Source organism: Falco punctatus (genome assembly GCF_963210335.1).
Source record: "Falco punctatus genome assembly, chromosome: 13".
NCBI lineage: Eukaryota > Metazoa > Chordata > Aves > Falconiformes > Falconidae > Falco > Falco punctatus.
Window position 1 is genome coordinate 4,928,328 of NC_137593.1, and position 20,328 is coordinate 4,948,655.

Sequence of the window (20,328 nt, forward strand, 5' to 3'; positions counted from 1 at the left end):
ACCAATATAAAAACCCTAGTTACTTTAATATTTTAAACTCACACTGTGCTGCATATATTTAAAGTAAACCTCTGCTCCAAACCTGGGAGTACTCTAGCAGTAAAAACGGATTAACTCACCACAAAAAGAAGATTAAGAAAGAAGCGAGATTTAGTTTCTATCAAAAACAAAAGCACATCTCACTTCTGGGGTTCTCTATTATTTTGTCAAAGACATTTTAATAGAATTATACTGGTCTAGTATTAGATCACAGCCAAAAATCTGAGTTTTAAGGAAAACCCCTCATTTTATACTGATCTTAACTGCCAGTAGCTTTAAGCACCCAAATAATTTTAATTTTTCCATTTAAAGAATGCTCTGCAGTTCTAGAAAGATGAGTTATGCATTTTTGTTCGCATACAAGACGACAGTCTAACAGATGTAAACTATTTATTGAATATTTGCCACCAATATTGTTAAATACATAATCTTGCAGTTTTTCCGCTTTCAAGTTAAAATGTCAGAAACAGAACACCAAATATTTACAATTCTTATAAGGAATGTTACATAATGACACATTAAGGCGTAAATTCTTTTGGCTTATAATTCTGAAAAGAATGATAATAGCAAAAAGTGATGCAAAATTCTTCATTGTGAGATTATGATTAAGCTACAATGTTTTACAAAAATATGGTGTACGATGGCAATAATCCCATTCAAAATCCTGCATTAGGCCCCTCAAGAGGGGCTGATAATTTATACAGTCAAAACTTTAAAATTTACATATAAAGGTACCCTATCCACCATTGAAAAGTACAACTCTCAACATATACAGTTTTCAGGCCACAGTTTTGAAGGTCTGGAGTATCAAGTTGGTTTGATGAATTAGTCGGTTGGCACTTATGAACACATTTATTGCCCTGTTAAAACAAAAAGATATTGCTTCAGACATTTTTAGAAACATGTCATTCAATAAATACAGCATTAAGGTCAGGCAACTAAGTATATTGGCATCTAAGCTCTGCAAATTGGAAGCATATTGATGTTTTACCATATCATAATCTACCTGAAGCTTACTGCTGGCAAACAGATAAACTCATTTGCATAGATAATCCTATAAAGACTATGTTTATTGGCAGGAACTTGAAGGCTTTGGCTCTCGATCATCATTGACACCTCAATCATTTAACCCTGAGATTTTAGCTAACTAAGAGTGGAGCAGATGATCGTTAAACACCTGTTCTTTCCAAAGCTGAACACTTCATCTCCTAGTAATTTCAGATTTTGCAACTCTTTCCTCAGGAACTGCTAAGCATGCATGCATATGGAAACAACATACTATTTGAGTTATCTTTTTGCTCTGACAGATGTGTGAGGTCACAGAATTTTTCAGCTCAGTAACAAAGTCTGTGAGCATGACTATTTTGTTTAGCGCTGTAACCTTCTGGTGGGAGCAGGGTGTCTTATTCAGCCTGCAGTTCAGACAGATATAAATTACTTTTGATTCCACAAGGACATGGAATAAAGGCCTTACCTGGGATTTCTTGTAATATTGATAATACCTAATACACTAAGTTTACACCCGCAATACGCAGCGCAGTATTCACTTCACATAGGGCTAAACAAAGCTGCTCTCCTTCAGTATGGCTGGGGTACATGCACAACACATCCAACCTCTTCCCCATTTTTTCAGTCAAACAGTTTTCAAATGAACCAAGACTGTTTAGACCTTGTTCGTACGAAAACTTACCTATACATCTGTTCAGTAATCATAAAGCTACCAACGCCTAAATTTCTCATTTTAGTATCATAACCAAATTTAGCCCAATTTCAATGGTGGGAGTGGGGGATGCTTTCATAGAAGCCACGTAGTATTTACAGCTGGTCTCAAGACTTCCCTCTCCTTTGATAATGCACCATCCCCTGAGCGCTCTTGGCCTTTGCCAAGCTCAACAGACCAGACATGAAAGTTAGTTCTCATCTTTGAAACAGCACCACATAGAACACTTTGGCACTGTCAAAATCTGAGGGGGATACACCCATCATCTGAATAAGTCACTACAGCGAGATACGCATGAACAGCGACATCAAAAATCCGAGGTGAAGACTTGAAAAAAGCCTCAGTCTGCAGGCTAAAAATGTTCAGATATAAAATGATTAATCAGCTGAGTAATTCCAAATACTGCAAACCACTATAAGGAACCTTAGAGAAAGGACAATAAAAATGTAAATCAAAGAAAAAACTCTGCAGCTGTTAAGCGTTTGCGAATGATATTTCAAATAAGCAGATTACTTTTTTTTCAGTTAAGCATTCAAAAGTTTTTTTGTCCTCTTATATACACTGAGGAAAACCACACAGGGGCCATGAAATTTATCTTTACATATTCAAGCTCAAAGCTAATACTGCACACAGGTGTTGTATGGTGGTGCATTTAACCACCTTCCCTCTCCTCAAAGGTGTTAAAAAAGGCATGAATGTATTTTAAAGCAGCCACAATGGTCTGAGGACACAGGTGAGGAAAAAAACAGGCAAGTCCTGAAGAATGGAGTTTATGCCCCAAAGTTTATCCTGTTTTCCCCTGTTAGTCAACAAGGCCTTTCATTATGTAAAACATTAGTACAAAAGCCATACTTACTTTCCATCTTTAAAATAGGTTTTCAGAGTATCACTGAAACTTTTGGAGTATTTTACAAACTCTTTCTTTTGGTGCTCAAGTGCCTAAGAAAACAAGAACACCAGGAGCAGAGTCTTAATTCACGTATTGTTAGGTACAGTGAGAATCTTGAGGATAAACCAGTAAGAAAATTGGCTAACATTACCTTAGATATAGAAGTTGATTTTATTTTTTTTAAGACCTACCATACAACAATCCTTTCGTTAAAAATATTATGTTATTGACCAGTTAAGCTCTCCTATTCAGCCTCTGTTCAAAAGGATATCCTTCCTCTTAACACTATTAAAAACATTGTATAAAAATAGTTCTTGCACATACCCGCCGGTTCTGGTATTGGTATTTCTTGAAGACATTATTTACTGTGTCAAGAAGTTCCTTTATTGCACTCGCGATGTCCCTATTTGGCAATAAAAAGATAGTTGTAATATCCTTAAGCTATCCTATTTAGATGGAATTTAATCCCCTTCCAGTAGTCAAATACTTCTTAAAACAGCCTCTACAGAGGTAAGTGCCAGACAAGATGTAGCAATACCAAATGCAAACAGCTACACCGGTGACACGGAAATTCAAACTAGGAATCAGCCAGTTAGGTTCGGTCTAGCAACATGGGGCTCTTGTTAAATATCCTCAATTCAGTCTGCTCATTTATGAGAGGTTCAGGCTCTCTTCCAATGGGAACAGTGTTCCTAGCATCTCCTACAGCATTTGAACATTCAGACCTAGCTAAAAAATTTGACCCCTCAATCTGAAATAAAAAATACGTAATACAGTACTTACTTGATTGTCTGAAGAAACCTCACTCTGTCATTGATCTCATCAGGAATCTTACTAAGAATCTGTTTAAGTGCTCGTGCCTTTTCATTAAGATCTTGGAATTCTGGTTCTGGTCTTTCAATCATATACTCTTAACAAAAGAACATATTCAAATATACCATTAGTTTTTCCTCCAAGTCCCTAGTGACAGCTAAAAACACTACTTCACAAAATGCAGCAGTATTGCCATACTGTATTTGTAGGCTGAACAGCCCCGAAGTAGCCATGGTTAGAAAAGTGCAATGAATATGCTCTGCATCAACAGAGCCACAGTGCCAGCAATAATCTTTGTTATTGCAAGTTGGAAAGAGAGCCCATCTTACCTTACTTGAGGGGCACTGAAGACAATACACTAATCAAATGCTGTATTCAAATAACTAAAAGTCTGCTGTATACTCCCTTTCTCTGACAGTATAACTACTGCTTTTAATTTGAAGCAGAGAAAAGGAAGGTGAATATTATACTCCATACATGTTTTTTTCTGGTCGCTAGCATTGCGAACTGTGAATTATGCACCCACATCAACACAGTTTTAAACATTAATTCTCTTTCTTTCTCTTACTAGTCAAGTATGGGGTTTTTTTTAGGGAGGTTTAACTTCTCAAAAAGAGATATTCAGGAAATACAAGTATTCTTCTATCATGCTGAAAAAATCTATTAAGAAACAAATAACCTCTTCTGAAAATGGGCTTAGAGAAATGCATGTTCCTAGTTAACAGTGTGATTAAAAACACATCTACTCAACATAACAGATGAGATATTACCTTCTACATCATCAGCTGCCATACGCAGAAGAGACTCTGTGAAGTTCACATCCACACTTTTTTTCTCCAGAATTTTCATAATGATGTCCTGTGTAAGACCTGGATTTTCTTTTTCAGCCTGTATGGCAAAGAAAATTTCCATTCTTAAATATGCAAGACTGCAAACACAAAGGCAGATTTTCACATGACTCAGTTCATATACTGTGGGACTTTGCTAGAAATTTTAAGTCTAATGGCTTTAGACTAACACATTACACTGAAAACCATTCTTCCACTACAACATCCATTTTTCTTGGACTACATCAGTGACTTTGTATAAGCAACTTTTCCAATAAGCCTTTCCACTCATTTCAATTTGAATAAGAAAGTTTTTCATGAAATTTTACATTCTGTTTATTTCCATAAACACTAAGCTTTGAGACAAAGATATATCCATTGGGATTTAATTCACTCAGCAGGTGCTACTCCCCCATCTTCCACATGCCATTTTGTGAATGTGCCTCTTATGAATCACATCATATGCTCAAACATCATCTTGGAATTGCTTTTCCAGGAAAAAACAAACACCTTCTGATTCATGACATATCTAAGTAAAGCTAAGCTAGACTAACACTGAAGGTATTCACACTACCTGCACTGCTATCAAAAGATTATGCTGTGTCGAGTAAGAATGAGGCTGTGTGGTTTTTTAGCTAGCGCTACCATTTCTACCAATATCTCAGTTTTTACATTATTTGCTTTCAGCTTAGCTCCTTGCCACCAGTCATAAAAACATTTAACTCGTACAAGCTCTAGTTCAGACTTAAGATTATCTAGGTACACTTCAATCTAAGTGTAGAAACAGGGAAGTATTGCTCAGTTGCATAGTTCACATGTTAAGATAAGTCATGTCTACGATTTTTTTTCATTTAAAGTATTTCAAAAGATCACCACTTCAATAAAGCAATTAAAGGAATATCTGTATCGTCATTCTTTAAGAATGTATAAAAAAGTTAGAAGAATCTTTTTTCCATTTACTTCTGGATGCAAATACAAACATTGAACTTATCCACAAAAGAAATCTCATTACCATTCACTTTGTAAACCATGCTCAAATTCTGCTACATGCCTACTTCTCATGAACACCTTTTCTACATAATCTTGTCACACTTAGACTAAGTTTATTATCTTACTACCTTCACAGACTGATTCCAGATTTAAGCTTTTGTATGTACTACATAGGCAAGATTCTGTCTGTTTAAAATTGCTCAGTTTACTCGTATCATTCAGATTTCTACTCATAACATTTGCAGACATCTCAAACTTACAGTCCATGTAATTCTCCACTTTACTTTTAGACTCCTGGATCAAGGATGCAGTTTTCAAACACGGAGATACAAGGAAACAAGACAGCTGAATTTTTAGCTTCATCGTTTAGGGTTTACCTTACGAACAATCATTCTTCAATACAAGTTACTTCTCACCTTAATAAAAGCTGCTCTCAGTGTCTGAGCTGCAGATAGATTTACTCTTTCTAGCTGCAACAAAAGTTTAGAATTATTAGCAATTCTAATGTTATCAGAACAGAACAAGTCAAGTACTCATGCCTTGCCTTATAGAGCATAATGAAAAAGGGAGTTGACAAAAGCATTCAAACTACTGGTCCGTTTGAAGGAGAGATACTATGAAGTTTAATCCCCAAGGAAAGACTTCCTCCCAAAATAAAAACATAAAAATCAAACATGTCACTGGAGTTATTTTGCCTTTATCCAGCCTACAGCAGAAATCTGACAAGCTTTTGAGAACTCCTTGACAATCTCTGACACTTGCAGAAGAACACATATCCTATTGAATGATAATCATTAGCAGTAAAATTAAAATGTATGGAGCTGACAGGCACACGTTCAACTGTACATTACTTCCTGCCACAGAATGCCAGGCCTAACATTTTTTGTTAAAATCTTCTGTAAAAGGTAAGAAAAAAGAATCAGGGCCAAGACAACTAGCAACCTTTGATAAGCATGAAATTGTTTTCATGGAAAGAACGGTAAAACAAAGCATAGAAACAAGATGGTGTTAGACACAAAGCTTTCTCAGTCAAGATGAGCAACCTGTTACTATGATCATATTTCCCCATGTAAAGGGGATTATTACTCCAAAGCAAAATGTAGCCTACCTCGTTAAAGACAGGGTACATAACAGCATAGAGAGGCATGGAAACCATAGAAGTGGTCTCTGCTTCATTCTTCATCTCTTCCATTGTCATCCTCATTCAAAGACCCACTTCCCAAAGAAAACACTATCGAAGCAAAAAACTCCTCATTCACTGAAATGTTTCTTCTTTTTCCTCGTTGTGCAAGAACACTTGAACTTGAAAAATATATTGTCCTTAGGCTGCGTGAGGAAAAAAAACAAAAACACATAATTATGAATGCTCATGACTGACAGGTTCTAAAAATGAAAAGGCACAAAACACCATTAGTTTGTTACCGCCTAGAAACTAGGAATTACTTACGACATGAATTGAGTAAATATGGAATGACTACTTCACGTAACTTCAAAACCTGAACTGAAATCTATTAAGTGAACAGATACTTTAAGGAGTAAGGTTGTTCCAAAAATGTTTTACTTCAAGTTCTTACGGAATGAATTTTCCTGAAAGAAGTAATTTTATTTGCTATGTATTACAAAAATCTTGCCACTGCTCATAAGCGGCAGTGTGAGATTCCTGACAACTCACATACAGAAAAAGCTTGAGAAGCATTACGTGCTGTAAACCCAAAACCCATACAGATGCATTATGGCAACTAACATTAAGACTACCTATAAATACTCCATATTTTTGCATACATATCAAGCTGTGATTCTGCTGGAGATCAGTGCCTACTTTCTACCCATCTGAATTCCAAATACCACATCTTTGGTTTTACATAAGCAAAAGTCTTAAGTCATGTTTCCACTCAGGGTGTGTCAACAGCTATGTTAACTCAATGGAAAAATTATTGTTCCAGTAACTGAACGTAGGTTTTGGAAGTTCTCCACCCAGTCCAACTCATCATATCCAACATAGAGTGATCATTGCTCAGACCCAGAAATAATGTGGAAAAGAAAAAAAAGTCACCCTACAGTTCATAAGAAATCCTTGTTACAGCCTGCTATATTTTCTGTCTGTAAGATCCTTTTAAAATATTTTATATGACATAATTGAGTTTTAGAGACCTAAAGTCCACATTAGGAATAAAGGCACACAAAAAGATTAACAGTTTAAATTTTTAGATTTGCTTGGAGTATGTCATGCACTAGAGGAGTTTTTTTCCTCCTAACAAGTTTCAAACATCAGGCATTTATGCGTTTACTTAATGACTTTATGGGTATTTACTAAGAAGTGAAAAAAGTGATTTTTTTAAGAAACAGCAAAAGCTACTATAGTAATTAATATTACTTCCCAATAGCTTGAACACGTTAAAAAATGCCAAGATATTTCTTCAGGCTATATTCCTCATTATGCTCTGCACTGGCTAAAAATCTTCAGGCTGTTTAAATAGAAGGTTTTTGCCCAGGGCAGGTATATAGTAGTTTTACTATAATTATAGAAGTGAAATTTGTTATTGATTACAGTAAGCACAAAGAAGAACTTGGATGACTACAAATATCACACACATTCATCTGAACATGCAATTAGGCAGCATGAATATACCCAAAAGTGAGAAAACAACTGAAGAACTGGTCACACTACAGAAACAGCCAACAGTTAACACCTGATTTGAAGAAAAATATGTAGGTATTCTAACATGAACTACTTATTGCAAAATCTCAGCTGTGCTTCTCTTACTGTTCCACCCCTTTAACATGACATACATGAGCAGATTCCTATAGTCACAGAACAGGATTACCTTTAGAAAGGGGCCTGTATAGATGAGATACATCCACATGGATGGAATTGTAACAATCGAGACTCTCACATTTTTATCACCTACCAGTAGATATTTTATGGCTGTCAAGAACATAGAAGAATACAAGTGAATATTCATCATTCCTCAAAAAGCTGAATATCTTTAAAGAACTTGTTTCAGAGTTACATAAATTCATGCAAGGTCTACTCACATGGGGGGAAGAAACTTGTCTGAACAAGTTTTCACTCAACTGCAACTACAAGCTGTCCCATTTATTATACATGCATATTCCCTGCACTAACGACTCTGGCATGTAAGGGGCAGAGTGGATGCAGAGCTGTTTGTTTTACTGTTTAATTCTGTCTTTCTGGAAGTTCAGTAAAAATATATACTCATGCAAGATACTACAATAGCAAGCACCACTGAAGACAGGATTTAGAGTTTAATCTACTGGAAGTTTTTATCTGGAGTACTGTATTCTCGACCGAGCAAGTTTTTTAAAGTTATATCAGGTCATTGAACATTAGAATCTAGTCTGCCCAAAAGATTTTTGAACATAGGAAGAAGGGCAAAAAAGGACAAAATAACCATTACAGACAATTACTTGGTTTTTATGGGTTAGCAGTATCCTCAAAGAAAAGGAAATACTAACTCAAGTGATGGATTTTTATTATGATGAAAACCTATTACACTATGGACTATCATGAAGAACTCATTTTCTCCTGAAGAGCCATAAGCTATTGTTATTAATCCATGGTACTGTTAAACCCCCATATAAAAACAATTTACACCATCTATTACCGCTTTACCACACACTGACACCCTTCATACAAAATACAAACCCTTGTATTTGTATTAACACAGAGGATACAAGTGTTGTGACTGAAGACAAGAGGGAGATTTAAATACAGATGAAGAAATACTTGAGAACATCAAATACTGTTGTTGCCAACATATGAAAAGAAATATATTCAATATATCACACTGGTTGTTCACTAGTCAAGAAATCTTCCCATTTTCCAGCAGATATATCAGGTAGCATAAGGCTGTCACGCAAGTATCTGACTGCTAACATTGCCACGCTATTTGTCTTTGCAGCTAGGGATCTCCTTCACATCTTTCGGATATAACTTAGATGCACTGCAATCTTTGCTAGCGTTAAATAGCATGGATAAAAATCTTCAAAAAACCCCCCACATTTATTTGCATTACAGAAAAATAGTTTGTCATAGCTGCACTAAATCACATAAAACTACCTTTGAAGAAGGGTCTCGATCCTGATTATGGACCAAATCCCCATGAAAACGGAAGTTTCTGTCCTAACTATTTAAATCAATTATTAGAAAGTCCACTAGCCTTCAAAATGGCTTTACTAAAGCCAAAGTTTAATGCACATTATCCTGCAGCATCTAGGAGCTTTCACTAGTTCTTTTGGTATGTGACCAAAAGCAGACATCTGCATAGCTGCCAAGCTTTATGATAACGCCGTCTTCTAAAACCTTAACTTCAGTCCACTACAATCTCAAGAGAGTCTTGAGACAAGTTTACCCTAGTTTCATCTGCCAATTGTTTTTTTTAACTTACTCAAAAAAAAAAAAAAAAAAAAAAAAAGGAATAAAATTCCATGGGAAGGTGACCTATCAGAACAGCCAAATGTAGTCACATTGTTCAGAAAATCCTGGCAAAATGCCGTAAGATGCAAAAAACCAAGGTGTTACTCTACTTGGCAAACTTGTTAATTGGTCTGAGGAGGAAAGACAAGGAGAAGCTAGGAGGATACTGCCAAATATTAATCTGCATGGAAGTCTGATCTTTTTTTTGGTTACAGTGATCCCACAGATTCAAACCTGTGTATGTGCAATTAGAATCATGCTACAACAGATAAAATCAACCATCAGAGAGAGTATACAGAATGATTTAGGGAATTTGAAGAGAATCTAAGTCTGAAAACTATGCTAAGATGCCAGTTAATGCAATCCTGGCTGCTCATTCTTAAGCCATCAAGTGCACCAAGCTGTATTCCAAGAGATGTACTAACACGGAGTATATGCTTTCACTGTCAGTATAAATCTTACATTCTAAGCTTTAGGCTCCAGCACTAAAATATTACCCCAGCTACTCAGCTAACACTGTGAGAACTGGTACATTTTACAGAAATATATTTGGAAGGATTCTTTGATAGACCCATTCCTTCGTATCTATCCAATAACATTTTACATCATTGAACTGAACTTTAGCAGAAGAAAACCTACAGTAAGATAAACTTCCTGTAAGCCAAAAGGGTAAACAGCAAAAAAACACTGCACTTCCTAAAATATACAATTAGTTTTATCAGTACCTACAGTGATAATTTGCTTTCTCTAACCTGTACCATTTACTGACAGTTTTGGTCATGTGCTAAAATTAAGTGGCAGAACTGCAGAGCTACTTGGTAAGAACATAACCATTGCAGTGACTACAGAGTGCAGTTATGTGCCCCAAAACCACATCTGCTCATTGGACAGTGCAAAAACAAGCAAGGTATCCATGAAATAAAGGGTTTTAACACCATCTCTTGAAACAGTGTTTAAAGAGAACAGAGCTGTATCTAATGATTATGATTTTTTAAAAAAGTTTTTAAAATAACAGTAACATTAGATATAATTGGCACAATTTCAGTTATTCTTCAGCTGTGCCACCAGTAGATCTACCTATGCGCTGTTGTCTTTATTCCCTTCTCCAGGCTCCATTCACCTTAGATCTGCAAAACCTTAAGCACACAGATATTAATCCTCTTTTTTTAGAAAAATACTAAAGAGAAACAAAGCCTCAGGCAGGAATCCTCCAAAATGATTATTTCAGTGGTTGGCTTCCAGCAAAAATTACAGCTCTATTCCTGCTAGAAAAGACTATCCTTGCTGCCATGAAGGTCTGCTCCACTTTTTGCAGTGAGGATTCAAGACGAGGTCTTACATTTAACCTGATCCAAGACTCCTGAGTTACCAGAAAAACTAATTTAAGCTCAGGAAAAAAAGAGTGGGGGAAGGGAAGTAGCAACATGAATTCTATTCCAAATTCAGAGGCAAAAAGCTTGGCTTCTATTTCTAAGGCCAATGTGCATGGGAGGTGGGAGTTTAGGTAATTTACTAACTGCAGTTGCAAATCTTACAGAAGAAGAAAAATAAAATTGCCAAGTTTGCTTTTTAACTATACATATACCCCATGCATAGTACGTTAACTATCTACTTCTTATTAAGGGTCACTTAGAAGTAATCAAAAAAACCCACACCTCCATGTCAGACAGTAACTTACCTGCCACTGCTGTATTTCAATTACAGATTGCAATTACCTCCCATTGTGTAACTTTGACTGTATGGTACAAAGCTTAAAGGCTTTGCGCTTCAGATACAGAGCTACTTTTTATCTTTTAAAAACTGACATGACTTCAGGTATGGCTGAATTCATTGGAATGGGCATACAGATCAACTGTTGATAACAAGAAGCTCTAAAAAGGCACTCTACTGCACTGATCCCGTATTTTACTCTTACAGCCAGCAGTTTCACTGAAGAGTCAATAAAAGGAATGTCACCAGAGAACAGCATCGAAGTGTTTAAAGTATGTTTAAATGCCTCCTGCTAGGGTACAGACATGCAATTTTCAAACATCTCCACACACATATAATAGTCACTTACGGTTCAGTTCACTCTGACAAAGCATAACTGCTTATGTGTTTTATTATTGTAAGAGCAATTCGTATGACTAATTCCGAAATCAGATGAACTTGCAATACCCACGATGTCTATTTTTAGAATGATAACAACTTAAAAAAACAAAATCCAAGCCTACTCTGAAGTCGGGCTTACAATTAGTTCATGTTCTTTTGCAATGCTGAACTTCAAAATGGATTTAGTCTGGCTTTTGTGTCTGCCTACAACATGAGAAACTACAGCCTCACGGATGGTGCTCCAATTTCACTGGGTAGCAACATTAAAATATAACTGAAACAGGTCACGGTTCTTAGCATGTATGATCACAACAACATATCCCCGTTTCTTTTTTTTTTTCCTCTTTGGGAATATGAAAGTAGAGCTGTTACTCTATCAAACGCTAACAGGTAAGACAGTTTCAAACATCCAAACACATCCCAACAAGCAAACAGATAGCAGAGAGCAATTAGTTCCTCTGGTAACAGGAACGGCATAAACCTGGTCCCGGGTTTCAGCCATACATCTGTGCCCCAGGAGACAACCAGCTCCACTCACCAGTTACACCAACAACCTAATGGGTGACCCAGGCACCAAACGTCCCCCCAGACTGGTCAGTCACCAGGAGGAGCACAGCCCGGCGGGGCGGCTGCTCTCCCTGCCCGCCCTCCGGCTGCGGAGCGGGCAGGAGCCGGCAGCGGGCAGGAGCCGGGACGCCTCCCGCAGACCTGAAGCGGCACTGACCGCACCGCCGGCGCCCACCGCCGCCACCTGACAGCGCTCCGCTCCGGCCTTAGGACGAGCTAAAAATAATGCACATCCGGGCCTGCACCGCCGGGCCCGGCCGTGCCCCCGCTACCCTCCCGGGGCTCGCCGGGCACCGCGGGGCGGCCCGGGCCCAGCGGCCTCCGACCGGGCAGCCCCTCCGCCCCCGCCGCTGCCCCCGCCCCGAGGCGGGGAAGGCCCCAAGGCACCCGCGGTGCCGGAGGGCTGCGGGGAGGACGAGGAGAAGGACGGGGAGGAGCCCTCACCCCACTGTACTCCCGCCCCGGGGTGAGAGACATCAGGTCAACCACCCGGCAGCGCCGGACCCTCCCCCGGGCAGGGAGGGAAGGGGCATCCCCCGCCTGCTCCGCACGGCCAGGCCCAAGGCCGCGCTCACCTGCGGCAGCACCTACCGGCGGCCCCCGCTCGTCCTGCCCGCCCTCACCGCCGCCCCTCAGGCAGGCCCCGACATTGGGAAGAGCTCCCCGCTCCCGGCGCGGCACAGCCCCGAAGGGCGAGCCAGGCCCTGCGCCCGCACCCCGGCGGAACCCCCCGCCCTCCCGGCGCGCTCGCTTCCCCGCGGCCACACGCCACGACGGGAAGGCAGCGGGCAGGCGCGGTGTGGCACCTCACCTCCCCCCGCCCCACGGAGCCCTCGGAGCTCTCGAGTGGGCTTCGCCGCCGCGCCGGAAGCGCCTGCAAGGAGGAAGCGTCCGCTGCTGTTACCACACACCAGGCGTTGTCCGGAACTGCCCGGCGGCCGCGCGGGCCCCTGGGGCTCGTAGTCCACCCGCCGCGACCACGAGCCCCACAATCCCGCGCGGCGCAGGGCCGGGGGCGGAACCGGGCGGGAAGGGGAGGGCAGAGGGAGGCAGGAACACCCAATCGGAGCGCGGAGCTGGGCGGGTAAGGGGGGGGAGATTGAGACAGGAGCGCCCAATTGGAGCGCGCATCTGGCGGGGTGTGGGCGGGGCCTCCGCTGGGCGGGGCGGTGAGACTACCCCGGCGGTGGCGGCGGGGGGAGCACAGCCGCGGCGGAGCGCGGAGCTGTGTGTTCGGCGGCGGGCAGCGGGTGGGGGTGTGGCGGCGGCGGCGGGCCGGTGAGTGCGCTGTCCCTTCGCTGCTGGCGGTGTGTGCGTGGGCGGTGGCTCTAGTTTATTTCTTCAACTGAGTGAAGCTCTCTGTGGCTGTGCACGCGTGTCCGGGTGTCGGTAGCGGAGCAACGCCTGGCCACTCCAGGGGCCGCCGGTGGGAGCGCCGGTACGGCCCGGGCTGGCGCCGAGCGGGAAGGCGCCTCCGCGGCGTTCCGTTAGCGCCTGAGGGGAGGGCGGCTGCGCCCGCCGCGCCGCCCGCTGCGGCGGGGAGAGGAGGCGTGTGGGCACGGAGGTGCTTCCCCGGCGGTGGGAGAACTTGGGAAGGGGGAGAAACCAGCCCGGCACCCAGCGGGTGCTGGGTCGCCCTTTGTCTCCCGCCTGCCTGCGCTGTCCGCCGGCGGCGGTGGGCGGGAAACCGCTCCCGCCCCTGAGGAGCCGCAGCCCCTCTCGCCAGCCTCGGCGCTCGGCACCAGCACTTTGTTGTCAACTTGGGCTGTGGTAAGTGTTGCGGCGGGGCTTCTTTAAAACCCGTCCGTGCCGAAGCAGGCGGTGTCTTGAGGGTCTGCGTGCCCTTTGGGGTCGCTGCCCGCCCGGAGCGCGGTTCTGAGGGGCTTCCCTGGCGTGTGGCACGCTCCGTGCTGTCAGCTCCCTCCCTGCGCCACAGACCGTACGTGTGTGCCGGGTGTTCCCTCTTTCGGCTGTTCAGACAATTAAGTAAACTTGTGTATTATGTCGAGGTAATTGTCCTGGTAAGCCAGAAGATTTAAAGTTTTAAGTTAAATTTAAAATGAGCTCAATTGTTAAAATGTTAACTCAGTTCTGGGTTTCTGTCTGCGTGCCTGATGCATCAGTATTAAAAGTCGCTTTTTTTTTTTAAATACTGCTCCCTATTACCTAATGTTAATGAGACACATGAATTCCGATGCGAACGTGTGAATGAACAGCTAGAGTATTAAACTTGTCAAACGCTGGCTGTAACTTCTTGCAGCACTGAGACGGCAAAGTGGGAAGACTGTGATGTCTGTGGGAGCAGGCAGATCATGTGCATGTAACCAGTCCCCCTCGCCTTCACGTAGGTGAGCAAGAGCACTACGTAGGGGAAAAAAAAAAAAGAAAAGCAGCTGGATTATTATACTTTATTACGTGTACTGAATTTTCTCCTCCCCCTGCCACCTTGTTTTAATTGGGTCTTTGTATGATCTCTCACGTATCAAATACTCCGTGGAACTTGGTATTACAGGGCTACTTAAAACTAGAATAGTGTGTATGAATTGTCTAATATTAATCACCTGCAATCTTCGATTCCTCAATTCTTGTCTCATCGTTTTTAATGTGATCAGTAGTTCAGTCTAATAGAAAATGATGCTATTCTGCTTAGGTGAGAGACATTTACCAAAATCTCATAACATACATTAAGTCAAATGCGTGTCTATTGAATTTTATCCTTTCTGTGAAATCAGTACATTTTAAAGTTAAGCTAGAAAGCCACAGTCCTACAGGTGCTAAAACTTAAAATAAAGTATATTATCTACCTCCATCAATTCTGTAATACTATTCCAAATTCTGTCTTCTTTTTTTATTACTTTTTTTTTTTTTTTCCAAATCAGTGGGGTCTTGGACCAGATTCATACTTTTTTATTTTACATCTATTGTGTTTTTCATAACTGTTGTGGGTTTGTTGAGTGTAATGAGGAACAGTTGCTGAGGCAGGATGAAGGAACAGTTAATGGCTTTTTCTTTAAGGTATGGGTTGTCTACAGAATTACACAGGGCAATTTAAGAGGTAATACAAGGTGAAGGCTTGTGGCGGTGTTAAGTTTGCTATTAAATGTAGTCATGAGTTCCAAAATATATCTTTACCAGACTTCCTATGCTCTATGTTCACATTCTCAAGTTAAGTTTGAGACTGAGTTTGGGTTTTTAAATTTGCTTTGACTTTGTCTCTCCATCTACCATTTTCAGCAAATGATTTGTTCACATGTATGTGAAAATATTCATGAAGTTGTTGCTCATCTACTTTCATATTCATTGTTGAAACCACAGAATATGCTGTGTGTATGTTAGCCTACTGAATGCTTTAGCTACGGCACTGCCGGCTCAAATTGATTCCAAAAATGGCTTGGGATTAATGCACCTTTGAGCTGCTAAGTGACTTGCTTACTGTGGGAGCCTGCTGATGTGGTGTGGTTTTGTGTATGTTTTAAGACTTGGGTCTTTTGACCTTTTCTCATCTCATCCTCTCAGATGGAAGAATGTGTATATATTCATGCATAGTCTAGCAGAATTCTAGGAACACTACATTGTTGGAGTAACTCTTCTGAAATTTATTCTGTAGATGTAAATGCTGTGTTTATGTGTAATTTAATTCAACTCCTAATCTCACAAAACTAACAGTGGCGAGGGGTTAGTGCATAGGATTAATCATATCAAGATCTAACTACTCTTGGCTCTTTAAAGTCCTTTTCAATTCATCATCCATAAAGACACATTTTTGGTGTAGCTGAATACATTTAAAAATACTTTCTGACAATCCATGTAGGCAATATATTATTCTTGCCTTTGTAAAGCCTAGGTCAAATATGAGTTATGTAAGTCTGTCCTATGCTCAGTCTTTAGGTTGTCCTCATCTTAATTTTTCTGGCATGTAAACAAGTCTTCAAAAATTAATGTCTAGTTTATTTTATATACTCTTGCACTATCTCTGATACAGTCAGTATCTCTGGTTACATGTCGGTATAATGGGCACATGGTAGGGAAAGACGTCTATATAGTCAACTATGATTAGCGATAGCTTTGTATTTTTGCGCAAATACTTGAAAGAGCAGAGTAGTGAAATTTGGAAATATCTTTTAAATTCTTGCATTTAATTCATGTCTTTCAAGCACTGCTAGTCTTGTGAACTGGATGATAAAAGGTTAGTGGAACTTGGGAGTGGGGAGAAATAATGCAATATGCGTTCCTGCAGGAGGAAAGGAAATACTTTCTGAATTTTGAATTATTGACTTGACAGAACAAGAAGTGTTCTTTAAACTTCTGGAGATAATGAAGCTAGCCACTTTCAGACAAATAATAATCCCACAATTCAACATCAAATGTAAAGTTTTGGACTTATTTTACATCCCTGCCGTTTTGACTGCTATAAATTACCAAGTGCAGGTGGAAGTGAAGTGTGTCAATCACATTAGGAATATGATGGGGGTTTTGTAGTGTAAATACCTTAGTACAGTCATTGGAAGGGGGATTTATGTTGGAGAAGGTCTCTAACAATACAGTACTGTGAAAATTTAAGTTGGTGAATTCCTATATGAAATATTTTCAATTTCCTGACTTCAGTGAAAGAATACCATGTCGTCTTTTTTTCACTTTGCCTCCCACAAATTCTGTTTCTAAAAAGATAACCACATATTGTACTAAATTTAAATGTAGACAAGATAATCTGCATTTTGCTATTAAGTAATGCGACACTACGTAGCATTACTTTAAAATTAAAAGCTTCAATTTTGTTTTCCATTAGTCTCACATGCACACATTTCACTTCCAGTTGATCCCTCAGCCAAGCTGAGATCGGAGGTAGGTGCTGGAAGTGGTCTAGTGACTCTGCATTTCAAAGCATGAACCTTCCTGGTAGTGCAGCCACTGCTTAGCTTGGCCTGTCTGTGTAGCAGTAGTGTTCTGTTCTGCCTGTTTGTGTTTTGAGTAGTTCCGAGTGGCATCTCGTTTGGTGGCCTTAATAATGTGTGTATGATAAAGAATTGTTCTTATGTGGTATGATTAAAATATCAACTGTAAGGTCACGTTCTGCTTTGTTTAATATACTTCAAAGCTAGTGATTATGAAAACTGCAGACTGTGGCTAATGTGATAAAAGCTGTGTGAGTTATCCACATCCTTTTTTGGTCTTTAGGGTCATTGCAAAGCAGCTGTAGCTATGAGAAAATTTCTTATTGATACAAGCTAATGAGTTAAATATGTGTCTGGTTTTGGGGTTAATAAGGTTTGACCTTCTGTGTTGTAAAGGATTTTTGGTTTAGTTGAGTGTTTAAATATTGTGATAAATCTTGAGAAATACTTTTTCAGACTTGACACTATTCCTTCAGGAAGAATCAATAATGACAAGTAATATGCCGTCTAGAAGAAGAGAATTAAAATTATGTGGTTGTACTCAGTTTTAACCAAATAGCTAGCCTGTTAATCAGAAAATACCTTTCCACTTGTTTGTGTACTTCAGCCCTGCAATCTTGAACTATTACAGTTATGCCGAACCAAATAATTATTTAATAATGTAAACTATTTCCACACTGCTGTATATGTCTACAAATCTAATGCTGTGATGATTTGATGGCGCTAATGCACAATTGGCTGCTTTTAGAAAGATCAGTTCTGTCAGAATTGTAGCTGAGATGGTACCATGTCTGCAGTGGAATTTCTTAAATACACAAAACCAAGCACTTGTTAGCTAGGAATGATCTCTTCCAAACCTCAGGGAAACTTCAGTTCCTGTGCTCTTCTGTTTTCATCTATTTTTGTCATCCATGTGTCTGTGTGTGCAGTGGGTTTGGGGATTTCCTTGTTTGAAGAGAGAACTGTCGTTTCCTTTCTAACTCTTTTGAGCAACATACTTAGCCTTTGGTTTTGTTTTGCTTTTTGAATTCTGACTGAATTCTGAGAATTTTGCTCAGACACCACAGGAAAGCGAATGCTTTAATTGCCCTTGCAATAAGATGATAAGTCCAAATGCTTGCTCTCTAGTTGCATTTTGCATCTGCTACTTTTTGAGCAGCGACGCCTTCCCAGCCCTTGATTCTCCTGCAGAAGTTTGGAGTAAGCTGGAGAACTTGGACATCTACTCTTTAATGTGACTTTTTTTTTTTAACTGACCTTGTCATGTCAAGGCAATGTTAGGAGCATGGGTACTTTGCCAAAGACAGCCTGTCTGAACTCCTCATGATCACTTAGCCACTGGGGATTGCCTCCTTCCTTGACAGTATAGCAAAACGTCATTTTTCAGTTAATGTTTCTGTCTGAGGTGATGTTCGCTGCCCCAGTTTCCCCATACATCTCAGTTATGTAATTTGTAGTTACAAAGAGAATAGGTTTAAGGATTTACGACATCTTTTTTAATTGGTACACTGAAACTGCTCTTTTCAAATGCTTTTCCCCCCACATTTAAATTAAAGCAGTTCTTGGAGCATTTAATGATAGTGTACTTCCTGTAGCCATTTGAATTCACTGGAGCAACTCATGTTTTCTTTCTTGGGTTTTTCTGGTTTTTTTTTCAAAAGAAACTGTTTTAAGCTATTAATCAAAACCTAAGACAACACAACTTAGTGTAGACCAGGTCTTCAACTTGAGATCCTGTTGATCTAAAGGAAAGGTGTGGAGGTGCCTACCCAAATTGCTGTGAGTATATGTAAAGCCTGTAGGTGAACGATAACCTTTTCATCTGCAAAGAAAAATATGAGAAGTGGGAGGAAGAAGAGAGGGAAGCCAAGTTATTTTTACTGTAAATATGTCAGTTTATTGACTTGTTAATTTCAGATTTATTCAAAAAAGCAGGAGGAGGAAACAGTAATGTCTGCCAAAACCAAAGTAATTACTGGGAGTTGAAAGATGTCTAATGATTCTTACAAGTACTAAAGAGGAATAAACTATTCTCTTATTAAACTGGATATGGACTTTTAAAACCCTGTAGTAATCCTGCTCTGTCTTAAAAAGCATGTGTGCTTACATATGGTGAATAAAAACATCTTTATTAAAGTAACATTGTTTATTCACAGTAACATTACAGGCAGCAGGTGTTTTTGTTGTTAAAAAAAACCCCACACCACCCCAAAGCTGACTCCGCACTTGCCAAATATTACCTGAACATTTATTTTGTAAAGCTGATGTTTGAGCTGAAGAGGACAGAATAGACTTTCAGTTTAATCCTTAATGTCCCTGCTACACCTTCATGGTCCAGCATGAAAAAGAAGGTCTTGTTTCACAACTGCATGTGCTATGGACCATCCTTTTTTTTTTTCTTGTCCTGGAACTCTGGCTGTGATTAGTTCAGTCACAGAATTCACAAACATGTCTGTTCTTTTATCTAAGGAAGTTATTAGTGGAGGTCTGGGAAGAAGAGAGCAGCAGTGTTTGAGAATCTCTTAAGAGAAGTAAGGCAAGGTGTTGAAAAGAGCAACCATCTAGCACTTGCATTATAAACATAGATGTGGAGCTGAACCCTTTTAATTCAACACTGTTTTGGTTTTTGGTTGCTATGATCTCATTTTCATCCTGCAGCAATGTTGATCTAAGTATTGCAGACAGAGATTATGTGTTGTCCATAACTGATAGTAGTTAAGGTCTGGAAGGGATGTTTTGCCTTTGCCTTTCATCACTCCTCTGCATCAGAATTGGGCCTTTCCTCTTCATCTGCTTGTCTGTTTTTATCAGTCTCCTTCAGTGCCCAGGCTTAACCAACCGTCCAGATCTCCCTCTATGTGCTGTAGCGTTTCCCCTGCTATGCCCATGGTGCTCTGGCTCCTGCAGTGTGTGCCTGTAGATCTTTGCTTCTTTTAATCTCCAAGCAGCATTGCCCAACTCCTTAATTCTGCCATCTGAACATGCTGTTGCAAGGAAGCAGAACTGTGAGATGTACTAGATGTGGCTTTCTTTTCAGAGTAAGCAGGAGTAGTTTTATTAAT

At 40.2% G+C, this 20,328-nt stretch overlaps 2 protein-coding genes across 7 annotated transcripts in view; one reads left to right on the plus strand and one right to left on the minus strand.

Moving 5' to 3' along the window:
* Positions 1–412: 412 nt before the first annotated feature.
* Positions 413–13,345, minus strand: PDCD10 (programmed cell death 10). 5 transcript variants are annotated; one of them, XM_080409279.1, is made up of 9 exons: positions 13,186–13,345; positions 8,104–8,204; positions 6,387–6,598; positions 5,695–5,748; positions 4,232–4,349; positions 3,432–3,558; positions 2,973–3,051; positions 2,616–2,698; positions 413–899 (listed from the first exon to the last, which is right to left on the minus strand). In XM_080409279.1, exons 3-9 carry the CDS (start codon positions 6,480–6,482, stop codon positions 818–820), a joined length of 639 nt encoding a protein of 212 aa, XP_080265405.1. In that variant the 5' UTR covers positions 6,483–6,598; positions 8,104–8,204; positions 13,186–13,345; the 3' UTR covers positions 413–817. The 5 variants fall into 5 exon arrangements, with proteins under 5 accessions (XP_080265405.1, XP_080265404.1, XP_080265403.1 ...); XM_080409278.1 differs by having other exon boundaries at positions 13,181–13,345; XM_080409277.1 differs by lacking the exon at positions 8,104–8,204.
* Positions 13,346–13,549: 204 nt separating this feature from the next.
* The window catches only part of SERPINI1 (serpin family I member 1), a 50,699-nt gene continuing 43,920 nt past the window's right edge, over positions 13,550–20,328 (plus strand). Inside the window, exon 1 of one of the 2 annotated variants that reach the window (XM_080409273.1) lies at positions 13,550–13,652. The gene's annotated coding sequence lies outside the window, so the exon portion shown is untranslated. Of the gene's footprint in view, positions 13,653–14,380; positions 14,723–20,328 lie in introns of those variants that run through there. The other variant, XM_080409275.1, reaches the window with a different exon arrangement.

What these genes read in the sequence shown, in the direction of transcription:
- PDCD10 (XM_080409277.1), bottom strand. Translation starts at nt 6,482, where the DNA reads ATGAGGATGACAATGGAAGAGATGAAGAATGAAGCAGAGACCACTTCT. An exon ending in GGCAGCTGATGATGTAGAAG is followed by an intron (nt 3,559 to 4,231) that starts GTAATATCTCAT and finishes TCTTTTGTTAAG; the next exon opens with AGTATATGATTGAAAGACCA. An exon ending in ACCTATTTTAAAGATGGAAA is followed by an intron (nt 900 to 2,615) that starts GTAAGTATGGCT and finishes TTGTTTTAACAG; the next exon opens with GGCAATAAATGTGTTCATAA.